Source organism: Zootoca vivipara, chromosome 7, assembly GCF_963506605.1.
Source record: "Zootoca vivipara chromosome 7, rZooViv1.1, whole genome shotgun sequence".
Lineage (NCBI taxonomy): Eukaryota > Metazoa > Chordata > Lepidosauria > Squamata > Lacertidae > Zootoca > Zootoca vivipara.
This window is the reverse complement of record NC_083282.1, coordinates 62,632,431-62,656,478: the sequence shown is the minus strand read 5'-3', so window position 1 is coordinate 62,656,478 and position 24,048 is coordinate 62,632,431. Positions and strand designations below refer to the sequence as shown.

The 24,048-nt window shown below is 43.3% G+C and overlaps 1 protein-coding gene across 1 annotated transcript in view; it reads left to right on the top strand.

Moving 5' to 3' along the window:
• The first annotated feature begins 4,695 nt into the window (after positions 1–4,695).
• LOC118089448 (synaptotagmin-10) overlaps positions 4,696–24,048 on the top strand; it is a 44,339-nt gene continuing 24,986 nt past the window's right edge. The window contains exons 1-2 of the mRNA XM_060277486.1: positions 4,696–4,728; positions 6,654–6,821. Of these exons, the coding sequence (XP_060133469.1) occupies positions 4,696–4,728; positions 6,654–6,821 (201 nt within the window). The remainder of the gene's footprint in view (positions 4,729–6,653; positions 6,822–24,048) is intronic.

Here is a 24,048-nt window from a genome sequence, read left to right as displayed (position 1 = left end):
GTTAAACCACAGAGTCTAGGGCTTGCTGATCAGAAGGTCGGCGGTTCGAATCCCTGCAACGGGGTGAGCTCCCATTGCTCGGTCCCAGCTCCTGCCCACCTAGCAGTTCGAAAGCACATCAAAGTGCAAGTAGATAAATAGGGACCGCTCCGGCAGGAAGGTAAACGGTGTTTCTGTGCACTGCTCTGGTTCGCCAGAAGCAGCTTTGCCATGCTGGCCACATGACCCGGAAGCAGTCTGCAGACAAACGCCGGCTCCCTCGGCCTATAGAGCGAGATGAGCACCGCAACCCCAGAGTTGGACACGACTGGACCTGATGGTCAGGGGCCCCTTTATGCTTGGGTAGACATGGCAATGTATTGATGTTTTGGTCATTAATTACGATTCATTGGATTTAAATATGCTGTTTAATGTGCTTTATTATTGTTGATTATAATTTTAAAATGTGTTCTGCGGAAAAGGGGTTTTCAATTTAAAAACACAAGATGAAATGTATGTCAGCCAATATTGGTATGCACAGAATTAACTTTAATTAAAAAGATCTGGAATGGGCCTTTGTGAAACTGTCAAGGTTTTAAGCTACTGGTTTCACTGGAGAGTAGAGGTGTGGGCCCCCAACGAAAGCTTGTTACAGGGAAGTCCAAGCGAAGCAAAAAAGGGGGAGTGTTTTCTCCTGCAGAGAAGGCTTGGGGGAGGAATTATATGCAGTTTGAAGGTGAATCTACCTAATCTGTATTTTCCAAAGCAATATGCAACTGAATCAATATTCAAACCAAAACACAGCCATCCTTTGAAATTTGCATTTGTCTAGATTTTACAGTTCTCCAACCATGTAATGTGTACAAAAATGCATATACTAATGTGTGTCTGAGAATGCATATATTAGTGACAATAAGATACAGAATGCATTATATTAGGGGGAAATGCACACACACAAATTTGTGCAATATTAGGAACAATTCACACTAAAAATCTGGTGGGTGTTCATGAAGACTTATTCCTTTTTTCAAATTGTAAACTGGTGTAGAACTGAAGAGAGCTGAACTTAAATTTGAGAAGAGAAGCCAAATTTGACAGATTCACCTATTCCTTAGGTGGGGGGTCTGTGGCCTTTCAAGTGTTGTTGGATTACAGCTTCCATCATCCCTGATCTTTGACCTATCTGGGACTGGTAGGAATTGGAGTCCAACAGGATCAGACCTTCCAAGTGTCCCTATTTTTCAGTGACAGTCCCAGATGTACAGAAGCCGTCCCGGTTTCTGATCTGATCCTGGAACATCCCTCTTTTCCCTAGGACATCCCTATTTTCATGGGAGAGATGTTGGAGGGTATGGAGTTATGCGACCACTTAGCCAAGGAGAAAAGTAACTATACAACCTTTAGAAGACATTTGAAGCCCTGTAGAGGGAAGTTTTTTTATTGTTTAATATTTTATTATGTTGGAAGCCATCCAGAGTGGCTGGGACAACCCAGTCAGATGGGTGGGGTATTCATTATTATTATTATTAGATAGGACATCCCTATTTTCATCAGAGAAATCTTGGAGCGTATGCATCTAGAAGCCCAGAGATGTAGAGGATGGGTTGACATTTAAAGCTGGAAACTTTTGAATAGTAATAATAATACACATTAACTGAAGTGGAGGAAGTTCATTCAAGCACTTTAAAATGCACGTGTGATTTCATTCTTATTCTTGTCACTGTTGTACTGGTGCTGTGTTATGCTCTAGAACTGCACGCATTTCATTAGCAGCTGATTAACTTCCCTGTCTTGCGGATCCTTGCTAGCATTTTCTCAGCACCTTTATGAAGTACCTTGTGGAACAGATAGCTGCTATTTCTGAACTGTGTAATTACTAGTGTTGCAGAGAAGGAGCCATCACTTGGGTGGCTGATCGCTGTACTTCTGTCTTCTGTTGTGGCAAATGAAATTGCTTGATTTCATTTGTAACTAGGGGAAAACAATGTGAGTGAAGTAGCACTGGGGGCTGTTTTCAGAGGATTAAAATGACTGGAGAGGGTTCACCTGAATTGCAAGGAAGCAGGGGCATAGCAAGGGGGGCGATCCGCCCCGGGTTCCACTCTGGGGGGGGGGTGACAGTCAGTGCCCCATCCCGCGACTCCCAAGCCAGCCCCTCCAGCCTCCCAGTAAAAAGTGTGCTCGACTTGGGAGGCTGGAGGCACGGCTTGGGAGTCGGGGGCACCGGCTGTCACCCCCCTCCAGCTCTAGGGTGGTACCCACCCGTCGCACTGAGCGAGGCTTTCTACTGGGAGGCTGGAGGCTCCGTTTTGAAGTTGCGGGGGGGCACGATCCCCCTCTATGTGCCACGCATGCATAGCATCGCGCTGCGCATGTGTGATATGTGATATGTACAGGGGGATCTCCCCCCCCCCACGACTTCAAAACAGAAGGCCTCCAGCCTCCCGGTACAAAGCCTCGCTCGGCGTGGTGCACCCGCTGTGCCAGTGGGCTTTCTATCAGGAGGCTGGAGGCTCCGTTTTGAAATCGCGGGGGGGCAACGACCCCCCCCCCCGGTGCACGGCAATTTGCCGCCCCGGGTGACGCAGCGGCTTCCTCTGCCACTGCAAGGAAGACATTCCCTATTTGAAAGGAGTGCAAACATCATTCGCATGTACATAGCTGTCAAGTTCTCCCTTTTTAAAAGGGAAATTCCCTCATGCTGAATAGGCTTCCTCGCGAGAAAAGGGAAAACTTGACAGCTATGCACATGTATCATCAAGGTTCGCTGAAGAAACCTGTGGCCACACTTGGCTTTGTGCACTGATGATGATAAGAACTGAAAATTATATTCTAAAACGGGGTGCACCATGTATGTTCAAGTTAGACTGCCAGCTCTCTAGCATTTTAAGACTTTGTTATGCTTTGTGATACTGTTTCTTCCACACACACCCCACTCTCTTTAATTCCTTCCCTTCATCACAGAACACTAAGCTGAATTGTTCATCATCCTTTCTGCTATTTTAAAGGAGGGGTTCAAACATACTTTAGGTTTGTGCAATTAAAGTGGATTAAAAGTGCTTTAAAATGTCCTTTAAAAGTGCTCTGGCACCCTAGCACAACAAATGTGCTTTAAAACACGCACACACAAATTACTTTTTGCAGTTAGGAAAGTGATGGGGAACTACACCAAAGTGTGAAGGGTGCACAAATGATGTATAAACACTATGCAAACAAATAGTTTGGGCACCACAGTTCAAGAAGGATACTGATAAGCTGGAACGTGTCCAGAAGAGGGCAACCAAAATGGTCAAAGGCCTGGAAACGATGCCTTATGAGGAACGGCTTAGGGAGCTGGGTATGTTTAGCCTGGAGAAGAGAAGGTTAAGGGGTGATATGATAACCATGTTCAAATATATAAAAGGATGTCATATAGAGGAGGGAGAAAGGTTGTTTTCTGCTGCTCCAGAGAAGCGGACACGGAGCAACGGATTCAAACTACAAGAAAGAAAATTCCACCTAAACATTAGGAAGAACTTCCTGACAGTAAGAGCTGTTCGGCAGTGGAATTTGCTGCCAAGGAGTGTGGTGGAGTCTCCTTCTTTGGAGGTCTTTAAGCAGAGGCTTGACAGCCATCTGTCAGGAATGCTTTGATGGTGTTTCCTGCTTGGCAGGGGGTTGGACTGGATGGCCCTTGTGGTCTCTTCCAACTCTATGATTCTATGATTCTATGATTCTAAATCAGAATGCTCAATAAATATGCTTAACCTCTGTGAATGCAAATTGTGATGAATACTCAACAGGTCATCTGAATGAACCCTATATATCTAGATATAGTTATATACATACATATACAGTGATTAACGAAACACAGAGATTAAAGTTTGAGTTGCTCCTTCTTCAGCTGCTCTAATGTTAATAAAATGAATCGGTAGCCCAGGTGGATCATGTTGGAGAGGCTGTGACTATCTGAACTGAAGTGCTTTGTGATTGGCTGTTCCATTTTTTAAAATAAAGATTGCAGGTTTAGGATTTATGGTTCTTAAAATGTGTGCATAGGTCAGTTTTTTTATCCAGATACTGTATGTGGCATCCTGGGTGTTTGCACGCAAATTACGTGAATTGTACTGCAGGATCTGAAAGTGATGCTTTGCTTGCTATAGGAAATTCTGCTAGTCGTGGTGCTCTTGAATGTAACTGCCTCCCTGAGATAGAGAGAGAGATACAGAGAGAGAGAGAGAGAGAGAGAGAGAGAGAGAGAGAGAGATATTTATTGCAGTTTTTCATAGCAACCCTTCAGGCAAACTCTTCCTTGAAGGCAGGTTTCCTTAGGTTCATTTCCCATATTGTAAGATGTAGACAGCTTTCTTCCAGGCATCACAGCCTGCCTTTACAGCATGGACAGAAGCAAGGCTCAAGGCCCTCAAGCAGAGCATGCTTTCTGCCACTTTAATCCATGTTCTTGCTGTCATTTTGAGAGCCATTCCTTATTTAGATTGCCACAAGTATTCCTAGGCTCCCACCCTCTCCTCTATTCCCCTGCTGAACTATATTAAGAACTAAAAAGTTGATTGAATTCAGTGCTGTAACCAGAGGGGAAATCTGGATGTTTACTATTCCTAGGTAAACAGGCAGTTTCATTTCTATTAAGGGCTTTGTCTATTGACTTTCTGTTGCCTGCTTACAAAGGCAGCTGCCTGCTGTCACGCCGGCTGGCTTCACTGCTTGGCCTCGAGAATGAACAAAGAGAGGTGTGCCAGCAGGGACCAGGTGAGGTCCAGCTCTCCAAAAAGCCATATCCACATATTAGAGACTCTTTGTGACTAATTCATTCACTGCAGTGAATTTGTTAAATTAATATTTTGCATAAAGAGACGTGCATTTTGATTTTCTTTTCCAGTTGGGCAAGTCATTGGGGGGGGGGGAGCCACCATTTCTCTCTAGCTTTTGAGCTCTGCAAAAATATTCATATAAAGCCACATGAGGCTAGAGTGGATGAAAGTGTTGCTCCTGTTTGGAGCAGATGTCAGTTGCCCAAGAGGTCAGATCAGAAAGAGTTTTGGGGCACCTGCCAGATTGGATGTCGATGGCTCCTGTCCCTTGAGCCTATCACTGTGGAATTGGAACAGGTGAATCTTTATCTTTCTCAGCTAGTGTGTGATCAACAGTTCAGATTTGCAAATTTAAGCAGCCAATGCACAATGTTTTCAAACTATGCAAGTTATAACCTATTCCCATGAGGGTTTTTTAAAATAAAAAAATAGACATCATAAGGTATTTTTCGTTATTAGGACTTATTGATGTTTGCCATCTACTGTCTTTCTTTCTAGTTTTCTTTCTAAAGTTTATCTCTAGCTTCGCTTTGCCACTGCAGTTTTTCTGCTCTGTCTTAACAAGGAGTCTGTGTAGCTCAGTGCTAAAGGGATCTCCCCTGCTGCGGCTGCTGCTTTGTGCAGCATATTTTTGTGAAGCCTGATGTTAAAGACAAAGCACAGCTCCAGCTGCCTGCAGCAGCAGCATCCCTTACAGTATTAACTGCCAACAAGGCATGAACACTTTGTGAGTCCTATTCCTTAATCCTAAGCATTTAGTGAGAGGCTGGAGTTGCTCAGTGTATGGAGAAAAGGACATTGCACATGTTCAGAGGCACTTTTCTTTATTACTTCACGTATACCATAACTCAATCCCAGTATTGAAAATGGTACACAAATTTAAGCCTGTCCCTAGGGGCATTTAGATTGCTAAAGGAACTTGAAAACGCATTGATCGTCTTAACAAAGTAAGTGAACAACTTTTGCACCTGTCCAAAGCTTGTTTACTTTCCACGATTCAAAGAGGTTTTTTAATTAAGAAAATCTGCACATTGCCCAGAAGATATATGATTTATGGGACATAATTCCCACATGAACTGCAGAACATCTTGTTCCTTGTGGTATATTGCATTTCTCCCTGCGCTCCATTCTTGGCGAAAAGTGGATAATACATTATGGCATGTGCTTATCAAAGGAAGCTAACTGCCCCTGCATAGGCGGGCAGTGTATAATTTCCATAATCACTTTCATTTAGCATTTGGCGTTACTTCCATTCATTCCTGAGAAAGCAGCAGAGTGGAAAAAGACAAGTGCGTGAGTTAAAAAGAATGCATGGGGGTGGGGTGGGGGAGAAAAAAATGGAAAAAGGAAGCTACTTACAGTGCTTGGTCGCTGTGAATACTAGACTAGTTGGGCCTTTGGCCTGATCCAGCAGGAGTCTTCTTATCTCTTTAATGTAACCATAATAAGTGTGTGTTTTCCCCACAAGGGATGCTCATTCAGTTGGAGTCTTGGGGTGATTTATTCCTTAGCTAGAGCTCGATACTTGTTGTTGTTCTTTTCTTTTTGGTCTTTGTCTTTTGGAGGCATCAGTGTCCAGACTCATGCACTGCAGGAATAATGTGTTTTTTGTAATATTAATTAAAAAAATCACATGGTTCATGTGGTTCACCTGAGAAGCAATAGCACTGCAGTTCCCTGCAGTTACTTTTCAGGTACTGTTTCCTCTGACTGGTAGCAGCTCACAGAGGCCTTTCCCTATCACCTGCTAGTTCTTTTTACTGTAGAAACAAGGCATTGAACTTGGGACTCTTGTCTTGCATGCAAAGCATTTGCTTCTACCACTTAACTGCTGCTCCTCTCCCTCTGTTGTGTGCTATGCAGTGGCAGCAGTGCTCCTATAGTCCTATAGGAGGGGCTGCTGGGCTTGGAAGGGGCTGGTCGCAACCACTACAGCAGCAGCAGCAGCAGCAGCAGCAGCAGCAGCAAAATGGCAGTGGGTGGCAGGCCATGCTGCAGTGCACGAGGGCTATAGGCTTGAAAGAGAGGTGGGTGGGCTTGGGGACAGGCACTGATCTGCCACCTGTCTCCATCTGCTGCCTGAATTGGTAGGCTCACCTTGATGGCAAGTGACAATTCTCACTTCCCTCTCCACCTAAGTAATGAATCGGACAGGCTGATTACAAAAAAAACAACAACACACGTATTTCTGCCCCTGCAAATAGTGTTTGCTTCCTAGAAGAGAAACTGAAGACTAGATGGTATTTCCTACAATCAATGCAGGGCTTTACAATTCCAGTGTTTTAAGGAATACTGGGCATGAGAAAGCAAACTTGTATTCTGCCGCCGTTCCTTCCAAAGATCCTGCAGGGGTGCCGGGTTTTATTGAACAATTTAGCGCATGGCAATGCTCTCTGAGCTTTGCAAAGAATGGCGTTTTGGGGGCAGCATTCTGGTGTCAGGCATTCAGAACAAATGGCAAAGTGATACTTTCACAATCTGGCAGAATCAATTTGTCTCATTTCAAGTTTCTTTGCTGAACAAGGTTTTCTCCTTCAATGATAGGAAAGGCCTGAATATGAAATCCCATGCATAAAGGTAGCCTTAATGGCAATTCACGTTTACTATATTGAATTGAATAGAAGACAACTGCTCAGTGTGGTCCGATGCATGTATATCTCATTGCATTCAATAGGCCTCGCACCCATCTAAGCAGTTGCAGACTATGGAGATAGACTCTTAAGAACAGGGGGTTTTTTTAAGCAATTTTCTTTTTCTTTCAGATTGTGTCCAATATAGTGATAAATTTGTCGTGCATATGGAGGAAAAAACAGAGGTTCCCAAAAAATAGACCAGAGGCAATTGTACTTCATCCAGCAGAGCTTTACATACTACTGAAGGCAAAAAACCATAATGGTCACAAATCCAGTACATTCAGGATAGGCACAGTCCATAACAAATTTGGTTGCATGTTCAGACCCAGAGACCTTCCTCCTAAATAAACACACATTTGACTCAAATTTTAGTTTTGGTTTTTGGCAGAATTTAGGCCACAACTTTATTGATTACAGAAAAGTGAGGGGTTGCATAGGCTCTGGTTTGACTAGCTCCCTGCACCCTTGCATGCAGCACTGACCCAGAGCTCTATCATAGGTCAACCAAGGGTGAACAGACACCTGAGGTAGGTGAAAAGCCCGGAAACAGACTCGGTTCATTCCCCAGATGCTCCCCTGGACTCAGGCATGGGCACAACCCCCTCTCAGGGGTTGACAAAACCAAGTTGAGTCCCTGGATTCCTTTAACATAGGGATCCTTTCACATAGGGATGGCGAGACCGTTCTCCCATCCCTATCACTTGAACCAGTGCCTATCCGCACCTTACAAGTTGTGACGATTTGCTACGCAGCAAGCGAAACCCAAATGGCAACAGCCAATCAGCCAAGTGGGGGAAATTCCTGCCGTGGCCCTGTCCCAACGACACACGACGGCATAGCAAGGTCAATCGCAAAATGCCCTAAAAGTAGGGAGAGGTGGGCAGGTGTTCCGATGCACGAGCCGAAAGAGGAAGCTCTGGGTCACGTGCTTAGGTGTATATATAGGTCCCTCGATCCATTTAGACTGCACCCCATTGGCCAGATTAAACCCAGCAATGAGGGACCTACCAATCGGGTGTTGTGGCTATCCAATAAACCAACCCGCAACCAGGAAGTCAGTCTCCAGGTCTCACCGCAACACGTGCCCTCTTTAAGGGAGGACACACTTTGCAGCATTTACAAAACTTATAAACCTATAACAAGACTAAACCTTAACACTAAGCATACTACCGGTATGTACAGAACACCACACCCAAAGGAAGAGAGATAGAAAAAGAAAGTAAAACCTGAACCATCCTGAGATAAGAGAACCAGTTTAAACCAGCTTCCCAGAAGGTATAACCCAAACAATCATGAAGCTTCTTTCATACAGAGAAGCTTCCAATAGCTTCCAAAATCCTCGTCTATTAATCAGGATAGGAAAGATCTCTACACATCAGATTAATACTTTCTGCACTAAGAAATGCAAACCGATGAAATTAACATCAGTTAGTGGTATACTTGTTCCTCTGGTGAAATGTTTTGCACCAGTGGAACATTCTTATGCAAAAGAATGCAGTAGCAAGTTGCTGCTAACTTTGCTGCACAGTAGATTGGACCATCTGTGGCCCAACAAGTTGCCATTAGTACAACTTGTTGTGCAACCTTAAAACTCAAATGTCTGCTAGCGCAAGAGCCCTTGCGCTAGCAGACAGAGAACACTGTATACAATACATCTCTTCAGCTGTTCATTCCCTGGATGGGCCTGGGGTGAGGCACGGCGGTGGTAATTTTGGCCGGTAAAGATGCACCGGCAGGAGCATCAGATTGACTCTGCTAGTACATCTGTGCAGCTCTCAGCTTGCTGTTACCTACCCCAGCCCTGTCCAGGTAAGTTGTGTTGGGGGGATAATCCTGTAGCTCTACCCCACCACATCACTGCTGCTGTGGACAAATATCTGAAAGAAAAGCATTCCATGCATGATGAGTTGCGAGAGCAAAAGCACACCGATGAGAAGCAAGCACAAGGCAATTGACAGCAGGACCAAAGAGAATAGAGAGAAGCTATGAAGACAGATAAGTACAGAAAATATGATGAAGACGAGACTTAAAGGTTAGAAAAAGCTGCTATATAATATGAAATACTAGAGGAAAGCAGTGAAGAGGAAGATATCAGATAACGTAACAGTGAAGAATTATAAGATAATTAAAGTGGGAAGAAAAAAATTAAGCAAGCAGGAGAGTTGAGAGCAGAGATAACAGGTTTAAGGTGGAATACATTTTAATAATCAGTGTGGTGTAGAAAATATAGCATGAGGGTCTGAATAAGGGTTTTAGTACAATCAGTAGACAAGACAGAACTCAGATTGCAATTCTGTACACATTTCCCTGGGACAGGCAGAGCAATCCTAACCTGGCAGAGTAAAGTGCTGCATCCCCAAACCCTGTCAGCTCACTCTGGCCAGAATGCAGGAAGAGGCAGGGTGTGGATGTCCTTTTTCTGATGTTTTGCTACTCCAGCTCCAGGGGGTTTAGTGGTAATACAATAAGCAAAGGTGGTGCCTCTACTGCAATGCAGCCTACTCCCCACCCAGGAGGTGGCATGCCTCTCTACCAAGAGAGGCCAGCAGAGAGAGGACTATGCAGTATCTTAACCCCTCAACCATCCAAATGAGGAATGGCTGGAGTTGCACTGTAAACCCCATTGAATTTTAAGGGGACTTATTTCTGTGGAGGCATGCATAGGATTGCACTGTAAGTTTAAAAATATTAAAGAGAGAACTCACAAACCTCACAAAAAGGGATCAGAGATAATGCCCAAGCTCTTCACTTGCTAAGACTGGGGAGTGATATTGAGAAAGGAAAAGAAGGCGGAGGTAATGGAAGACATACAGCAAATTCTGTCTGCCTGTGACATGTTGAGTTTTGATAATGATCTGATATCCAAGCAGAAAAAGCTGTATTTGGTAAAGAATGAGAGGGGAGATGATCTGCAAACAGAGAGGTGCCATTTTGTGATCATTTTGTGTTATCAGTCATCTCTCTGCAGTCAATATATTAGTGGTACCTTGAGGGGCAGCTACCAAGCACTTCGAAGTGAGCTTGTATTATCATAAACAATTCAGGAATACTAGGCTAAGGAACTTGGTGGTCTCCAACTCCCATCAATCCCAGCCAGTTTGCCGAGTGATTAGGGATGATGGGTGCTGTAGTCCAGCAACATCTGGAGGGCACCACATTGTCTACCCCATTCAAAACGTTTGTTAGATTACAACTCCTATTATGCCCAACACAATGACTAGGACTGATGGGAGTTACAGTCCAACAATATCTGAGGTGGGCCAGAGGTTCCCCAGCACTGCAGTAATGGAAATACATGCATAGCAGTGTAAAATGGGCTGCCAGTCTTTCTGTTTTCCTCATCTCTTCCATAAAATATCAGATTTGCATAAAGCATATCCAGCTGTACTGAAAACATATGCCTTAACTGAGGTGATAAATTCTCATTAAATTAAATTAAATTAAATGAATTTGGGGGACCATAAATATGGATGTGCAGCAGGGAAAGAAGGTTGCCTGAAAACTACAATGAAACATATGCTCTTTGCTAAGCTAGCCTGAATGAGACTGGGAAGATTGAATCTCTGATGGCTGCTTACAGAAAATTCTGTTGCCCAGCTGCCTTGCATATCAATACTCTTCCCATTGTACGCTCTGTTCAAAAAACACAAATGAAATAGATATTTTCCCCTCCAGTCTATAAAGACTCGATTTCATGTGCAATCACTGCTTTGAGAATCGTGCAAGAACAGATATTTAGGAGGCCCGAAACCTCATCAAGCAGAAAACATATTTCAAAATATGTTTTCTATGGAAATCACACCTCACCTTCCTACTTCTGCACAAACATTTAAAGGGAACAAATGAGGCAGTATGATAACATGACCTGATGCTGGTGCTCATTTGTGAGAGGTAATCAATCTCACAGTTTGTGTGAGATTGCCTACAGTGTATGTGTGTTAGGTCAGACAAAAGGAGTTACTACATATTGTAAAGGTTGAATATTTTATTTATTTATTTACTCAGTAGCTTGTCATTAACCTGCTTTGGATAGTGAATATTCAAGCTTTCAGGTATTGCAAAACTGTTGTACTGAGAATGGCCAACACTAGCCATTCAATCATAGCAGAACACAGTCTTAACAGTGAGTCCGTAAGTGACTGTGGAGGCCAATTCTGGATCCACATGTCCTTCCATGGCAGGAGTTGATCATGGTGAGGGTTTGTCAAATGTGCCTTCCTCTTAGAACATTTCTCTCTCTGTCCTGAGTTTGAGTGTCTTCAAAGTCCATGACACCTTTGGTAAAGGCTGTTCTCCAATTGGAGTGCTCGCAGACCAATGTTTCCCAATTGTCAGTGTTTATACTACATTTTGTTAGAAAGAGAGAGTCTTTAAACCTCTTTTGTTGACTGCCAGCCTTATGCTTACCATTTTGAAGTTTGGAGTAGAGTAGTTGCTTTGGAAGAAAATTATCAATGACCAGTCCAACAAAGTTGATGTAGAAGAATCATTGCTTCAACACTGGCGGTCTTTGCTTCTTCCAGTACACTGGAATTAGTTCACCTGTCTACCCAAGTGATATGTAAAAAATTTCGGAGGCACCGTTAATGGAATCTTTTGAGGAGTTGGATATGGTGTTTATTAGTGGTCCATGTTTCACAACCATACAGTAAGGTTGGTAGTACAATAGCTTTGTAAACAAGCATTTTGGTTTCCCTGCGAATGTCTCGATCCTCAAACAATCTGCACTTCAATCAGGAGAAAGCTGGACTCTCAGAGCTCAGGCAATGCTGGATTTTGGCACCAATGTCAGCCCTTGTGGAAAGATAACTACCCAGGTAGGAGAAGTGATTGACACTTTCAAGTGTGTGGTTTCTAGAAAGCATTGCTCATCTTCCCATCCAAAGACTTTTGGCTGTGCCCATTAGATTGAGCTTCTTGAAGATTCAATATATTCACAGATCAGAAGGTCAAAAAGTGATCCTATGAAATAATGTATTCTGTTCTTCCCCTTATAGCCCAGATCACCGAATTCTATCTAGGTATTATTAGATTACACTTTTCAGAATTCATTTGATTCAATTCTTCTTTTTATTCCCTTTTCTGGTGACAGTCACTTTTTCCTTTCTAATTCATGTTGCTGGGATGCACTTTCAGAATAAATAAAGCCAATCTGTATCTTTGAAAAGTATTGCAATTTCCAAATAAATGGATATGAGCACTGCCAGTGCACATTCTGCCTTTGGAGACAGTTTTGCTTTCTGGAGCAAGAAAGGCACTTCTCAGCCAGGCTGAAAATCACACTGCTGTGGGCAACTTTACGCATTATACAAAGATGCATGTAATAATGTATCTTTGTCCTTTCATGTATGCTTGTGATGATTGAGATTGGGGAAGCAGCACATAACACCCAGTTTGGTCCTGTGTTTCTCCAGTTATATGAACAAACTATGTATGTATGTATGTATGTATGTAAAATATTTGCATATCACTATTTCATAAAAAGGTCAAAGCAGTTTACAACATCCATCCATATACATTAAAACCACATTAAAATGTAAAATCAGAGATCATCAACTATTATAGAAGGATGTTTTCTTAATTGCTTAGCAGCATGGAAAAATATAAATAATAGAGTGCAACTTAACATTGATTTTGGAGTGTTTAGGTACTTGCTAGATATAGCAGGTCATGGTTGCCAAAAGGTTCAAAAAGAGTGATGTTATATGTTCATTTCATAAACTACTTCTAGCTTGTTAGGGATTGAACCCAGGACCATCTGCATGCAACAGCCCTTCCCAAGTCAATGTAGAATTGTACTGAGCTAGATGAACTGATGGTCTGACTCTGAATAAGGCAGCCTCTTATGTTCCTATGTCTGTGCATTCAGTCTCTTCAGAAGTAACATCTGTTTAATGTTTAGTAGATTATTGTATTGAATTTTTCTGTTGGAAGCCGCCTAGAGTGGCTGGGGAAGCCCAGCCAGATGGGTGGGGTATAAATAATAAATTATCAATCATCATCATCATCTGCACAGTCCTAATGATTTCCCCAAGGCTGCAGAATGAATTAATCGCAAGGTTGGGGCTTGGAACAAGGTCTTCCAGAATATCAGGATCCATGGAGATACCTAACACCAAAGAGGGGTGATAATTGAAGCAATGGGTGGTCAATAGTTCTTGGTTCCACAAACAGGCAGTACAGCAAGATGGCAAGGCAGGGCAACGCAAAGGTTGGCAACCTGGAGATCAAGGTGCATGTTCAGCACCATGGATAGTGCTCCAAATATGAGCCAAACATCCAAGTTGTCTCATCAAGGAGCAATGACTGAATTTTATAGCAGGACTATGTAGCTATTGACTAGAATCCTCTCCTCCAGAAGGCCAGTGCCTCCTTCTGCAGCTGTTGACTCTTTCAAAGTAATGGGTTTCCAACTGTGAAGATTTCTCCTCAGGGTTCTCAGGACCATCAGTTTCTGGCAGCAGAGTTGTCTGCTTAGGCCAGAGCTTTCCAAACTTTTCATGTTGGTAGCACACGTTTTAGGCGTGCATGATTTCGCGATACAGTAATTCAGTTTTACTAGCAAACTGGAGGTTAAACTAGTTCCTTTCCAGCCCCAGGAAGAACTCAGGGAGTGTTCATGTGACACACCTACACACTGTAGCCGACACACTAACATGTCACGACACACAGTTTGGAAAGCTCTGCCTTAGGCTCTAGGAAAGGGGTCCACATGGGATGGACCAGGGTATGTATCCATCTCTTCTGTAGAGCTGCAGTTGCCAGAGCACTTTGCCTCCATGGAGTTCTGATTCGTGGCCATAACACAGAACTAAGTTCAGTTCTCTACCTATTGGACTACTCCAGCTCTCCAAGTGCCCCGGGTATTCCCTCCCTAGAGACATCTTATGCCAGGCAGTCTAAATGACCTGGCTGTCAAGGTAAACATCAAGTCAGTGGACCAAATGTGACCCTCTAGGCATCTCTGTCTGGTCCTCAGGATTCTCTCAAGGCCATACACCTCCCGTAATTGCATCCTTCACCAGCTCTACTTTGCACACACTGACACCTCAAGTGTTTTGGCCTGGCTGAAAATGATTCTTACTGCCGGCAAATATGTGCAGAAACTACCCTACTGTGTAAATGAAAAATTGACATTCATTGCTTAGCCCTTGGCCCTGCTACCACTTTACATGTGACCCCCAGAAGGTTACCCAGAACGGAATGCAGTCCTTGGGCTGAAAAAGATCCCCCCACCTCTGCTTAAAGGAACTGCAACAAATGGGGTTTCTATTTTAAGAACAATTCTGCAGACCCATTTCAGGAAAATTGAATAGAACCCAACCCAGCAAAACATTTAATCATAACTTTCTGTTACAGATTCCCAAATGCCTCACCATTTCACACATATTTTTCAGCGTTTCAAAGCATTCTGCAAAGAGTAACCAATCACTCTCCACAATCTTTTGAAGTGGGCAGTATTATGTGCTGCTAAAAACTGGAGGCAAACAAGAGGCCTAAAAGCAGTAACTTCATGTGCTGACTAGTCTTGTAAGGGAGAAAATGGATGACACTTACCCATCTGGGAATTAATATTATGTCTGGGTGAGTGTGGGGTTTGCCCCTACAAGCCTTTAAAGGGCATTCTGAGAATTCTGTAATTTACTGACCAAGTTTCTTTAATAGTTCATGTATAAATTTTTGCCCAGGTTTCTGCATCTTCTTGATACCAATTTGAAAGCCCCTGGGAGCCAGATGGTCACTGAGAAGGAATATTACTCACAGCAGTCCTCTTTTTAGCCTGTTGGCTCAATTATTATTCTTAGGGAAACGGCAAAGAGATTTATCTGGTGGAGCTGCAAATAACACAGGTTTGGCAACAGCTCCCAACAGTTCGATTTGCAGCCAGCTGCCTTATAAACACAGGTCCTTTTTCTACACTGAGCAGGTTTATTGGAAACAAAACAAGGATATTGCTGCATGTATTAATCCTGCCTACTTTGGCTATGATTGCATTTGCAGCATATATTGTACTACTCTGGTTTAAACTATGTGGCCATTGTGCCGTCAGGCCTATAAATGTCTTCTTACAGGAAGGAATGGGTGGAGCCATTAAAATCTGGTCTAAATGTGGGGGTATGAAGTTAAGTCTGTCATAACATGTTAACAGACAGATTTCAAAGGGGAAATGGGGGGGTGAGTTGGTCCAAGGGCTTCAGTGCTGTCTTTGTCCCAGTTTTGGAGCCAAATGGAAGTTCAATTGCTTCCCCACCCTCCCCTGCACCTCTGTCTCCCAGAACCAGGATAGAATTGAAGCAGGAAGAGCAGAAGCAGCTTCCATGCAAGCCTAGACTCTGGCTACATGCGCAGCTCATTGAGGGAAGGTACATAAACTGGTGGGAGGGGGGTGTCTCCCATTTGCTGCAGCTGTTCCATAGAACACAGACCTGGGAACAGCTGCCTAGACACCAGATTGGTTTGCGTAGTTCTCCAGAGCTGTGTTCTCTTTGACAATAAAGAGTTGTCTCCCTGCTGTGTGCATTCCTTGGCTGGGATGCAGCCTTGAGACTTTCAAGAGTTAGAGTTTTGCGATTTCCCCTTTCTCTCTCCACATGCAGAATCCTGGATGTTCCATTTCTGTACATTCGTTCATTTAAACACCGACACATTTAAAATAGCCACCTTTTTTTTTACCTCACAAAGAATGTTATTTCACTCATATCCTGTTTGTGAACTTCCAATGGGCACCTGGATGGCCACTCTGAGAGCAGAATGCTGGAACAGATACACCTTTTCCTCTGATCCAGCAGGATTCCTCTTATGTTCCTAACAAACATACAAAAACCACTCAGAGGCAACTGTTTAAATCAGTAACTTTCAAACTATATCCCTGGGGCTTCTGGGGCTGCAAATACCAGTTGATGGAAACCACAGGAGTGGAGAGTCCTCCAGTTCTCGAATCCTGCTTTTGTCGGTTTCCCACAGGAATCTGGTTGGCCACTATGAGAACAGGATGCTGGACTAGATGGGCCATTGGCCTAATCCAGCAGGCTCTTCCTATGTTCTTATGTTCCTTGGAAGCTTTTCAGGGGTTCCTCAAGGACAGGATCAATAATGTACTCTTGATCAATGCTCATCATTACTGAGGTTCTCCTTCAATCTGCAGCTGTAGGACAGTGCTGTAGGACAGTATATCCAGGACAGTGCTGGATATACTCTACAGTGAGTCCTTATATCATATGGGACTACTGCATTGTGCACCCTAGAATGCATGTGCACATCCAATTTGCTGTAATACAAGAGTTCTTCAAGGCCAAATGACACAGTATATGGAATTGTGTGTGTAAAAACTTCAGCCCATCAACAATCCTGTTGGCCTATTCTTTCAGTGAAAAGCAGAACCAGATTTTCAGAGCAGATGCAATGACAGGAAACAGGACTTGCCCTTCCCAGCGTGCTGCTGTTCAACTGCAACCACCAAAAACTGCTTCCCTGCCACCACATGGTTCCAGAGGCATAGCTGCTATAAGAATAAACAATATGGACATGGTTCCTTGACGGTAGGAAGATTGAAAATCATTGGTCTAAATAATAGAAGACTCCAAGTGGCAACCCACATACTGTACAGAGAAATCCATACAGGGAAGATTTAACTACAGTATATATTTTTGATGCATGATGACTCTGGGAATTGTTCTGAAATGAACCGCACTGAACTTAGGTCAGCAGTGTTTCCTATTCTTTTTCATGATAAGGGTAATAAAGGGCAGGCTCTAACCTGAGTTAATAATTTCTAAGACTGCCATCTTCAAGTAGAATGGAATTCCAATTGGGTAGCTTGGCTAGACTTCTGATTGTTCATGATCAGGTTATAAAAATTTGCTGGGAGAGTTAAGCACATGCTTAGCTCTCTTTCCCGTTTGTATCAGGGTGACTTCAAAGCAATTAACCTTGGCTAGGTCATACCCATATCTGCTACAATTCATATTCTAGTTCAGCTGTTCCTCTGGTAATGCTCTGTTCCTTATATGCTGTAACTGTGTCTCGAGAGCAAAAAGGGTCTTTCTTCATTCTTCAACACACTTCTCCTGAGCAGTAGAGGCAGCTCTGTTAACCAGTAGCTGAGGCTGCATACAGATGAACATATCTTCTTTAGCAGTGCCCTGGCTGTAGAGACACACTCGCCATAGCAAGACATTCTCAGGTCTGTCGTGGAACAGCAAATTGTACTCCCTCCGCACCCAAGTCAAGCTCCATGGTGCTCCAAGGCTGCTCACATTATTTTTGCACTGCAGCAGACATTTCATGCGCTCTTCACCCTAGAAGTAAAAATACTGCCATAAACAAGTGAGACCCTGCATCAAAATGTTGCAGTGCGCAGTGCTTCCATTCAGGGTTCCAACCACTCCATCACATTCCCCCTCCCCCAGTTTTTATCTTCCCTGTTACAGGGGCTATTGAAAGTGAAAGAGACAGGAGAGAAGCACAGGCAATTCCCCATTTACACGTGACTAGCATGTATACGTCCGCTGATGCACACATGGTTTTTGGCACCACGAGGGCAGGCTTGCACAGGTCCTACTGACATGTGCAGTGCCTTGGAACGCCACGCCTGTGTAAATGGGGAGTTCCCTGTATGGGATTACCCCCTATTGTTCTGGCAGCTTTCTTTTGCTTTGATCCCCCACCCTACCAGTCTGTTGATGAGAGAGAGAGAGAGAGAGAGAGAGAGAGAGAGAGAGAGAGAGAGAGAGAGAGAGAGAGAGAGAGAGACCCAAGACCCAATTGGCCAGACACCCAAAAAGTTGGACTGGGTTGTTAAATGACCTCATTTGCTGCCTAAATTACTTGGGGGGAGTCATGTTCATTTGTTGTTTCATAAAATTTATACACCACTTGATTGTAAACAAGCAAACATCAAACTTATTTGTAGGAGATGCAATAAGTGAGGGTCAAATGGTAAGGGGGAGATTGGAAGGGAGAGAGACTTATGAAGGAAAGCCCTTTTGGATAGGGGAGGACTCTGAAGAATCTGAATCACAAAGCAGGCTCAGCTAAGTGGCCACCTGGTGAACTAATGTGTGGGTCAGATGTGGGCTTGCTTTGGAATTCCTGCCAGTTCTGGAGTTCCAAGGTCTGGCTTTCTTTTCTTCTCCCCACCCTCCACTGCTGCCAACCTGGCGTTTCTTCTGCCCTTGCCACTCCCCCACCCTATCCCAGTCCTGGCGAGCTGCAGTGCAAAGGTGGCACCTCATCTCACATGCTACAACTGGCTTATATAGCAGGGGTGGGAAACATGCCTGCCTCCATGGACCCTTGTGGTCAGCCATGTTTCTTTCCTATATGGTATCCCCAGTAAGACATTGTACAGGCAAAACTATGGCTGCATGTTTTTGCAGGGTTATTCTTTTTACCCTGCAACGCCAAGTAAAAACACCTAAATGATGCCCAATGGAACTTGGTGCCATGACTCAGCACCAGGGTCTCTATCCAGGGTCTGTATCCCAGACTACATGGAGAAATCATAACAAAAAGTGTTTCTTGACCGTGTGCATCAAGAGACAACCGCTGCCCGACTCTCTAAACTCAGGATTACAGTAAAAGGTCTTCAAGAGGCAGATGACGTGAATGCCAAGCAGACTTCTAATTCCTGGATCTTCTCATCTTAGAAATTAAACGTTGGTGCCAAATAAACAAACTGCTTTCCAACACTGTCCTGGAACCGGTTTTTCTTCTCATCATTAGAAAGGAGCAACAGCCTTTTAAAAGGGAATTATCTTCTAGAAGCTCCAAACAGGCAGTTCTTCAGAAGTCTTGTCAAAAACATTGAACTGCTGATGGAGCATGTGTTTCTCTTTGTTACCATATGAACCTCCCACTGTGTCACAATCACATACCCCAGTTTATTGCCTATCAGTGCAGATAAATAATGGCCTGTGGATATAATAGGCATTGTCATTCAAACGATATGCATGTACTACGTCTTATGATGAATTATGTTGGGCAGGGTTTACTTCCCCCCCAAAAAAATATTTTATTCAAGTTGGCACCCCAATTCCATTGAAAATAAGAAATTAAGGGTTGTGGACTTCAGAAACAGCAAGGAAGCAAGGTAATTAAACTAACAATTGATGGCCGGGATTCCCATTCTGGAATTTCTAGAGTACAGGAAGCCAATGGCTTAAACAACAAACAGAAGCTATTGATGCAAGGTGTGTTATGCAGGTGTGGATTGATAACAAGTGTTGAAAAGTGTGAGCTATCTGCAATATGCTGTTCATGCAGCATGGTTCCAGCTCACATAACTCTGGAATGTGGTGATAATTCCATCTACTGTATGCTTATCACCAAATCTCAATTATTGTTGAATGTTGCCGTTTCATCACTTCCATACACTGATCTGAAAACCCAGGCAGCCCTTTCAAAATTTGTTTTCAATGAACTAGCATCCAGCTTATGCTTGTATGAATGGGAACTGTATACTCCTGCTGTATATGGATTTTTGCAATATTTCATCCTTTGTGAGCTAAACCTCAGCTTCCCTATATTTGGAAACATCGGGGGAATGATTCCCACCCCCATAGTACAAATATGCCTGAATAGATTATAACTCAGAAACTCAATAGAAAACTCTGCTTTTGAATTTTCGCTATTTGAATCCCTGCATATACTGTATATGTTACTATAACTGAAAGATTAAATAGTTCTCCCCTCCCCCTTCTAAAACTTATTATCCTCTATATATGTAACTCCCAGGGCAGCATAAATGAAACTGAACTACAATAGGTATTTTAGGACTTGAGACATCTTTTAATTCCCCCCCACACCATATCTCAGGCGTCACTCAGAACAGGTTACAGGACATCTTAAAGATATTTCAGCCTCATAACAAACTTGGTAAGTTCAGGAGAGAAACTGGCTTGTCCAAGGCCACACTATAGCTGCATTTTGGTGTAATGCTAAACTATGGTTTAAAGCAGTGATGGCGAACCTATGACACGCGTGTCAGATGTGACACACAGAGCCCTCCCTGCTGGCACATGCCCCATCGGCCAATTTGCGCTGTTGTTGTCCCCCCCCCATTTGTTCTCCTACTCCTCCTCACACTACAGCTTGTCCCCGGTTCCTTTTTTGTAGTTGCTGCTGGTAGCCAGAGATTGGTTTTTTTAACCCACTCTGTGCTGGGTTTTTTGGCGCTTTGGCAGACTATGTCGATGCTGTGTTCTAGTTCCAGTGAAGGTATTATTCGTCATTTATTTCTGTTCTCCCCCCCCCCCAAAAAAAGAAGCACAGCAGTTTTGGGTTACCCCCCCCATAGCAAAGCAACTTTTGGACCTCCCCCAAAAACCTCCAAAACTTTGGTCAGCAGCTCCCACCAAAAAGCTCAACAAGTCTGGGCACTTTGTGGTAAATAAGGGTTTTTTGGTTTGGTTAGGTTAAATAATTGGTTTTTGGTTTATTAAATACAGTTGTGTATTACAATTATACATTTTTATTATTTAAACTATAAATATCGTGAAATTATCGGTTTTTTCTCGAAGTGACACACCACCCGAGTTATGCTCGGTTTTTTGGCGAATTTTGACACACCAAGCTCAAAAGGTTGCCCATCACTGGTTTAAAGGTAAAGGTAAAGGACCCCTGACAGTTAAGTCCAGTCGCAATCAACTCTTGGGTTGTGGCGCTCATCTCACTTTACAGGCCAAGGGAGCCGGCGTTTGTCTGCTTCACAGTTTTTCCAGGTCATGTGGCCTGCATGACTAAGCCGCTTCTGGCGCAACAGAACACCAAAACCAGAGCAGTGCACAGAAACACCGTTTACCTTCCCTCCGGAGCAGTACCTACGGTATTTATCTACTTGCACTTTTTGGGGTGCTTTCAAACTGCTAGGTTAGCAGGAGCTGGGACTGAGCAACGGGAGCTCACCCCGTCGCGAGGATTCAAACCGCTGACCTCCAGATCGGCAAGCCCAAGAGGCTTAGTGATTTAGACCACAGCGCCACCCGTGTCCCCTGCTATGGTTTAGCAGTATGTAAACAAGCCTTGGGTTAATCCACTCTGCTCTGACATCTCTTCCTCAGGTACAGCTGCAAGGAGGAAATTGGAAGATTTCACTTCTATTTTTGACATAATGACAGTTTATCATTATGTCAAAACCTGGAAAAACTTTGCTTACTCTTAATTATGGCTTAGGGAAACAATCCAACTTCAGGTGGTGGTTTGTGAAGTTGGCTCGTTTCCCGAAACCATTGTTAAGATTAGGGCTCCCATCTATTGATAAACTGTGGTTAACTGAACACAGAAGCAAAAAGCTTCCAATCTTCATCTTAACAACCACACCAGGGGAGTCCAGGCACATGAATCCATGCACATAACACTAAACCATCATTCAGCATTATGTCCAAACCAGACCAATGCAATTTTGTGTTTGGGCAAAGATATGAATCTTGCTCTCCCACTTCCAAATCCAGTCTTCTTCTGTTTCATGTTCACATGGCCTATAACAAGCAGGTGGTTTGGATTAAAGTGGCTAGATGTTTGTCACACTGTTGAGTGGCAAAGCAACTGCAATTTATGTGAAAGCTGGTAAAATAACACAACCTCCTAATTGGCTGAGTGTTTGAAAATACTATATAGAAATAACTAGGGCCTAGGCATCGAACTAAAGTGAGTGCTAACAGTGTGCTCCCTTTGCAATTCTCTACAGTACTTGGTATATGCTTTCCTAGTTATATGGTTAAATTAGTCAAGACCCTCCTGGCCTTAGTTCTGGGGGAAATGTAGCATACAATAAATGAAGGAGAAGGCAGGGGTGAACATGGCTCAAATTATGCTTATGCCATGTTGGCAGCACTTCCAAAGGGTTATCTGGAAATAACCAGGCATTAATAATACAGCCTGATTGTAGCAGTGATTAGGTATGACCTGCTCTGGCAGCTATCACCACTGGGCTATGAGATGCATTTCAGGAATGCCATCTCTTAGACAGAACCTTTAACATGCTCATCCCAATTAAGCTCAAGTATTTCTCATCAGGATTTGATGGAATTCTGTAGTGGATGGCTCTGCCCAGCAGCACACGCTGAGAAGCCTAGCTATTACATTCAGTCCCCGAAATTTGAACCATCTGGGTATGTGCTAACAAATACTGTATACCAGAGCAATCCAGTTATCCTGTAACGAAATTAGAATTTTCAGCCTCCAGTATGAGGGGCGTGCATCAGATTTTTATGTCTCCCAAATCAAGAACAAAGCTGGACCACTTTGCACAGATTTGGGGTTTGTCCAAGCCACAGTGGGGCCTCTCCAAAATGCCCTGAAATGATTTGGAGCAATACAGGGTTACAAAAAAAAAGTTGTGCAAAAATTGAAACACAAGGGTGGGAAGAGGGGGGAGGGAGAGCTCTTTTGTGACTGACAGGTCTAGCTTCTTATCAAAGAGAATGATTTCGTAGAATTGTAGAATTGGAAGGGACCACAAGAGTCATTGCAATTCAGTCACAATGTTTTGCAAATACTGAATACTGAGAAATCAGGGTTCAGGTCAGGGGTTCCCTGCCACTGGTGTGTGTTGCATCTCCCCACTCTGTTTTCTCTCCCCTTTCTATGTATATTTCATGAAATTTTAAGCTGCTTGCGGAAAACTTTGCCTCTTACCTTATTCACATAGTACAGTCAGATTGCAGTCTGAACATGATCCTACATAATGCAAGTAAATAATGTTGTTGTTGTTGTTGTTTGTCTGCACATTCATACACCCACTCTCAGATCCCAGAAAAGTTGGATAACCAAAGAGTTGATGCAGTCCAATGGCTTCTGCTTGGGACAATTTTTAGGATCAAAATGCTTCAGGTCTGCCATTATAGAGTGTGTGTTTTCGGAACTCTAACTTGGTTTCAACACCATGCTTGGAAGACTGAAAATAATGACACTGCAACTGAATGTGTCCAAAGCCCCATTTTATTTACCCCTGAATTTTCAAAACTTGCCTCCATAAACCAGGGAAGGGTTCCAAGGTTAGAGACAAGGGGTGAGGAAGATCTGAGATCTAGCATGTCTCATTCTGGCAGCCAAGCACAGTAAACATCACTCTTCTCAATAAGTTATCACACATGGAAGTGAGATGTGCCTTTGAGTCTCTCTTGCATTTTGTGTGTTACATGTGCATCTGGTTAATATGGTATAGCACACAGAAGGGAAATAAAATGTACATTAGCCTCAGCATAGCTTGTCCATTTGCATTACAAAACCCATTTAGGCCAAAGGCAATTTCGAGTCACACATGCAGAAACATTTAAGGAGTTGTGAAGTTAATGAGAGGAGTGTGAAGAGTCTGGACAATAAAGCTGCTGTATCAGTTTCCATGTTCCTTTTACTAGACATTTGCTCCTAAGAGGAGAAGGGGAAATGTCTATGGAACCGCTGCTTTTTTATTCTTGATTGGTCATCTTCAAGGTTTGTTTATCACGCTGGTGTGGTAGTAGCATCTGGTTGAAATTTTTGAATCGATGACTTATGAGAAATCTTGTTTGTGAAGCAATCTTTATGAGGAATAGTGGTGGTAAAGATGATGCTTTAACATCTCATGAGATATGGTAGCTATCTAGGAGGTTCCAGTCTCACTCCTAAGTTTGCGGGAGAAAGAG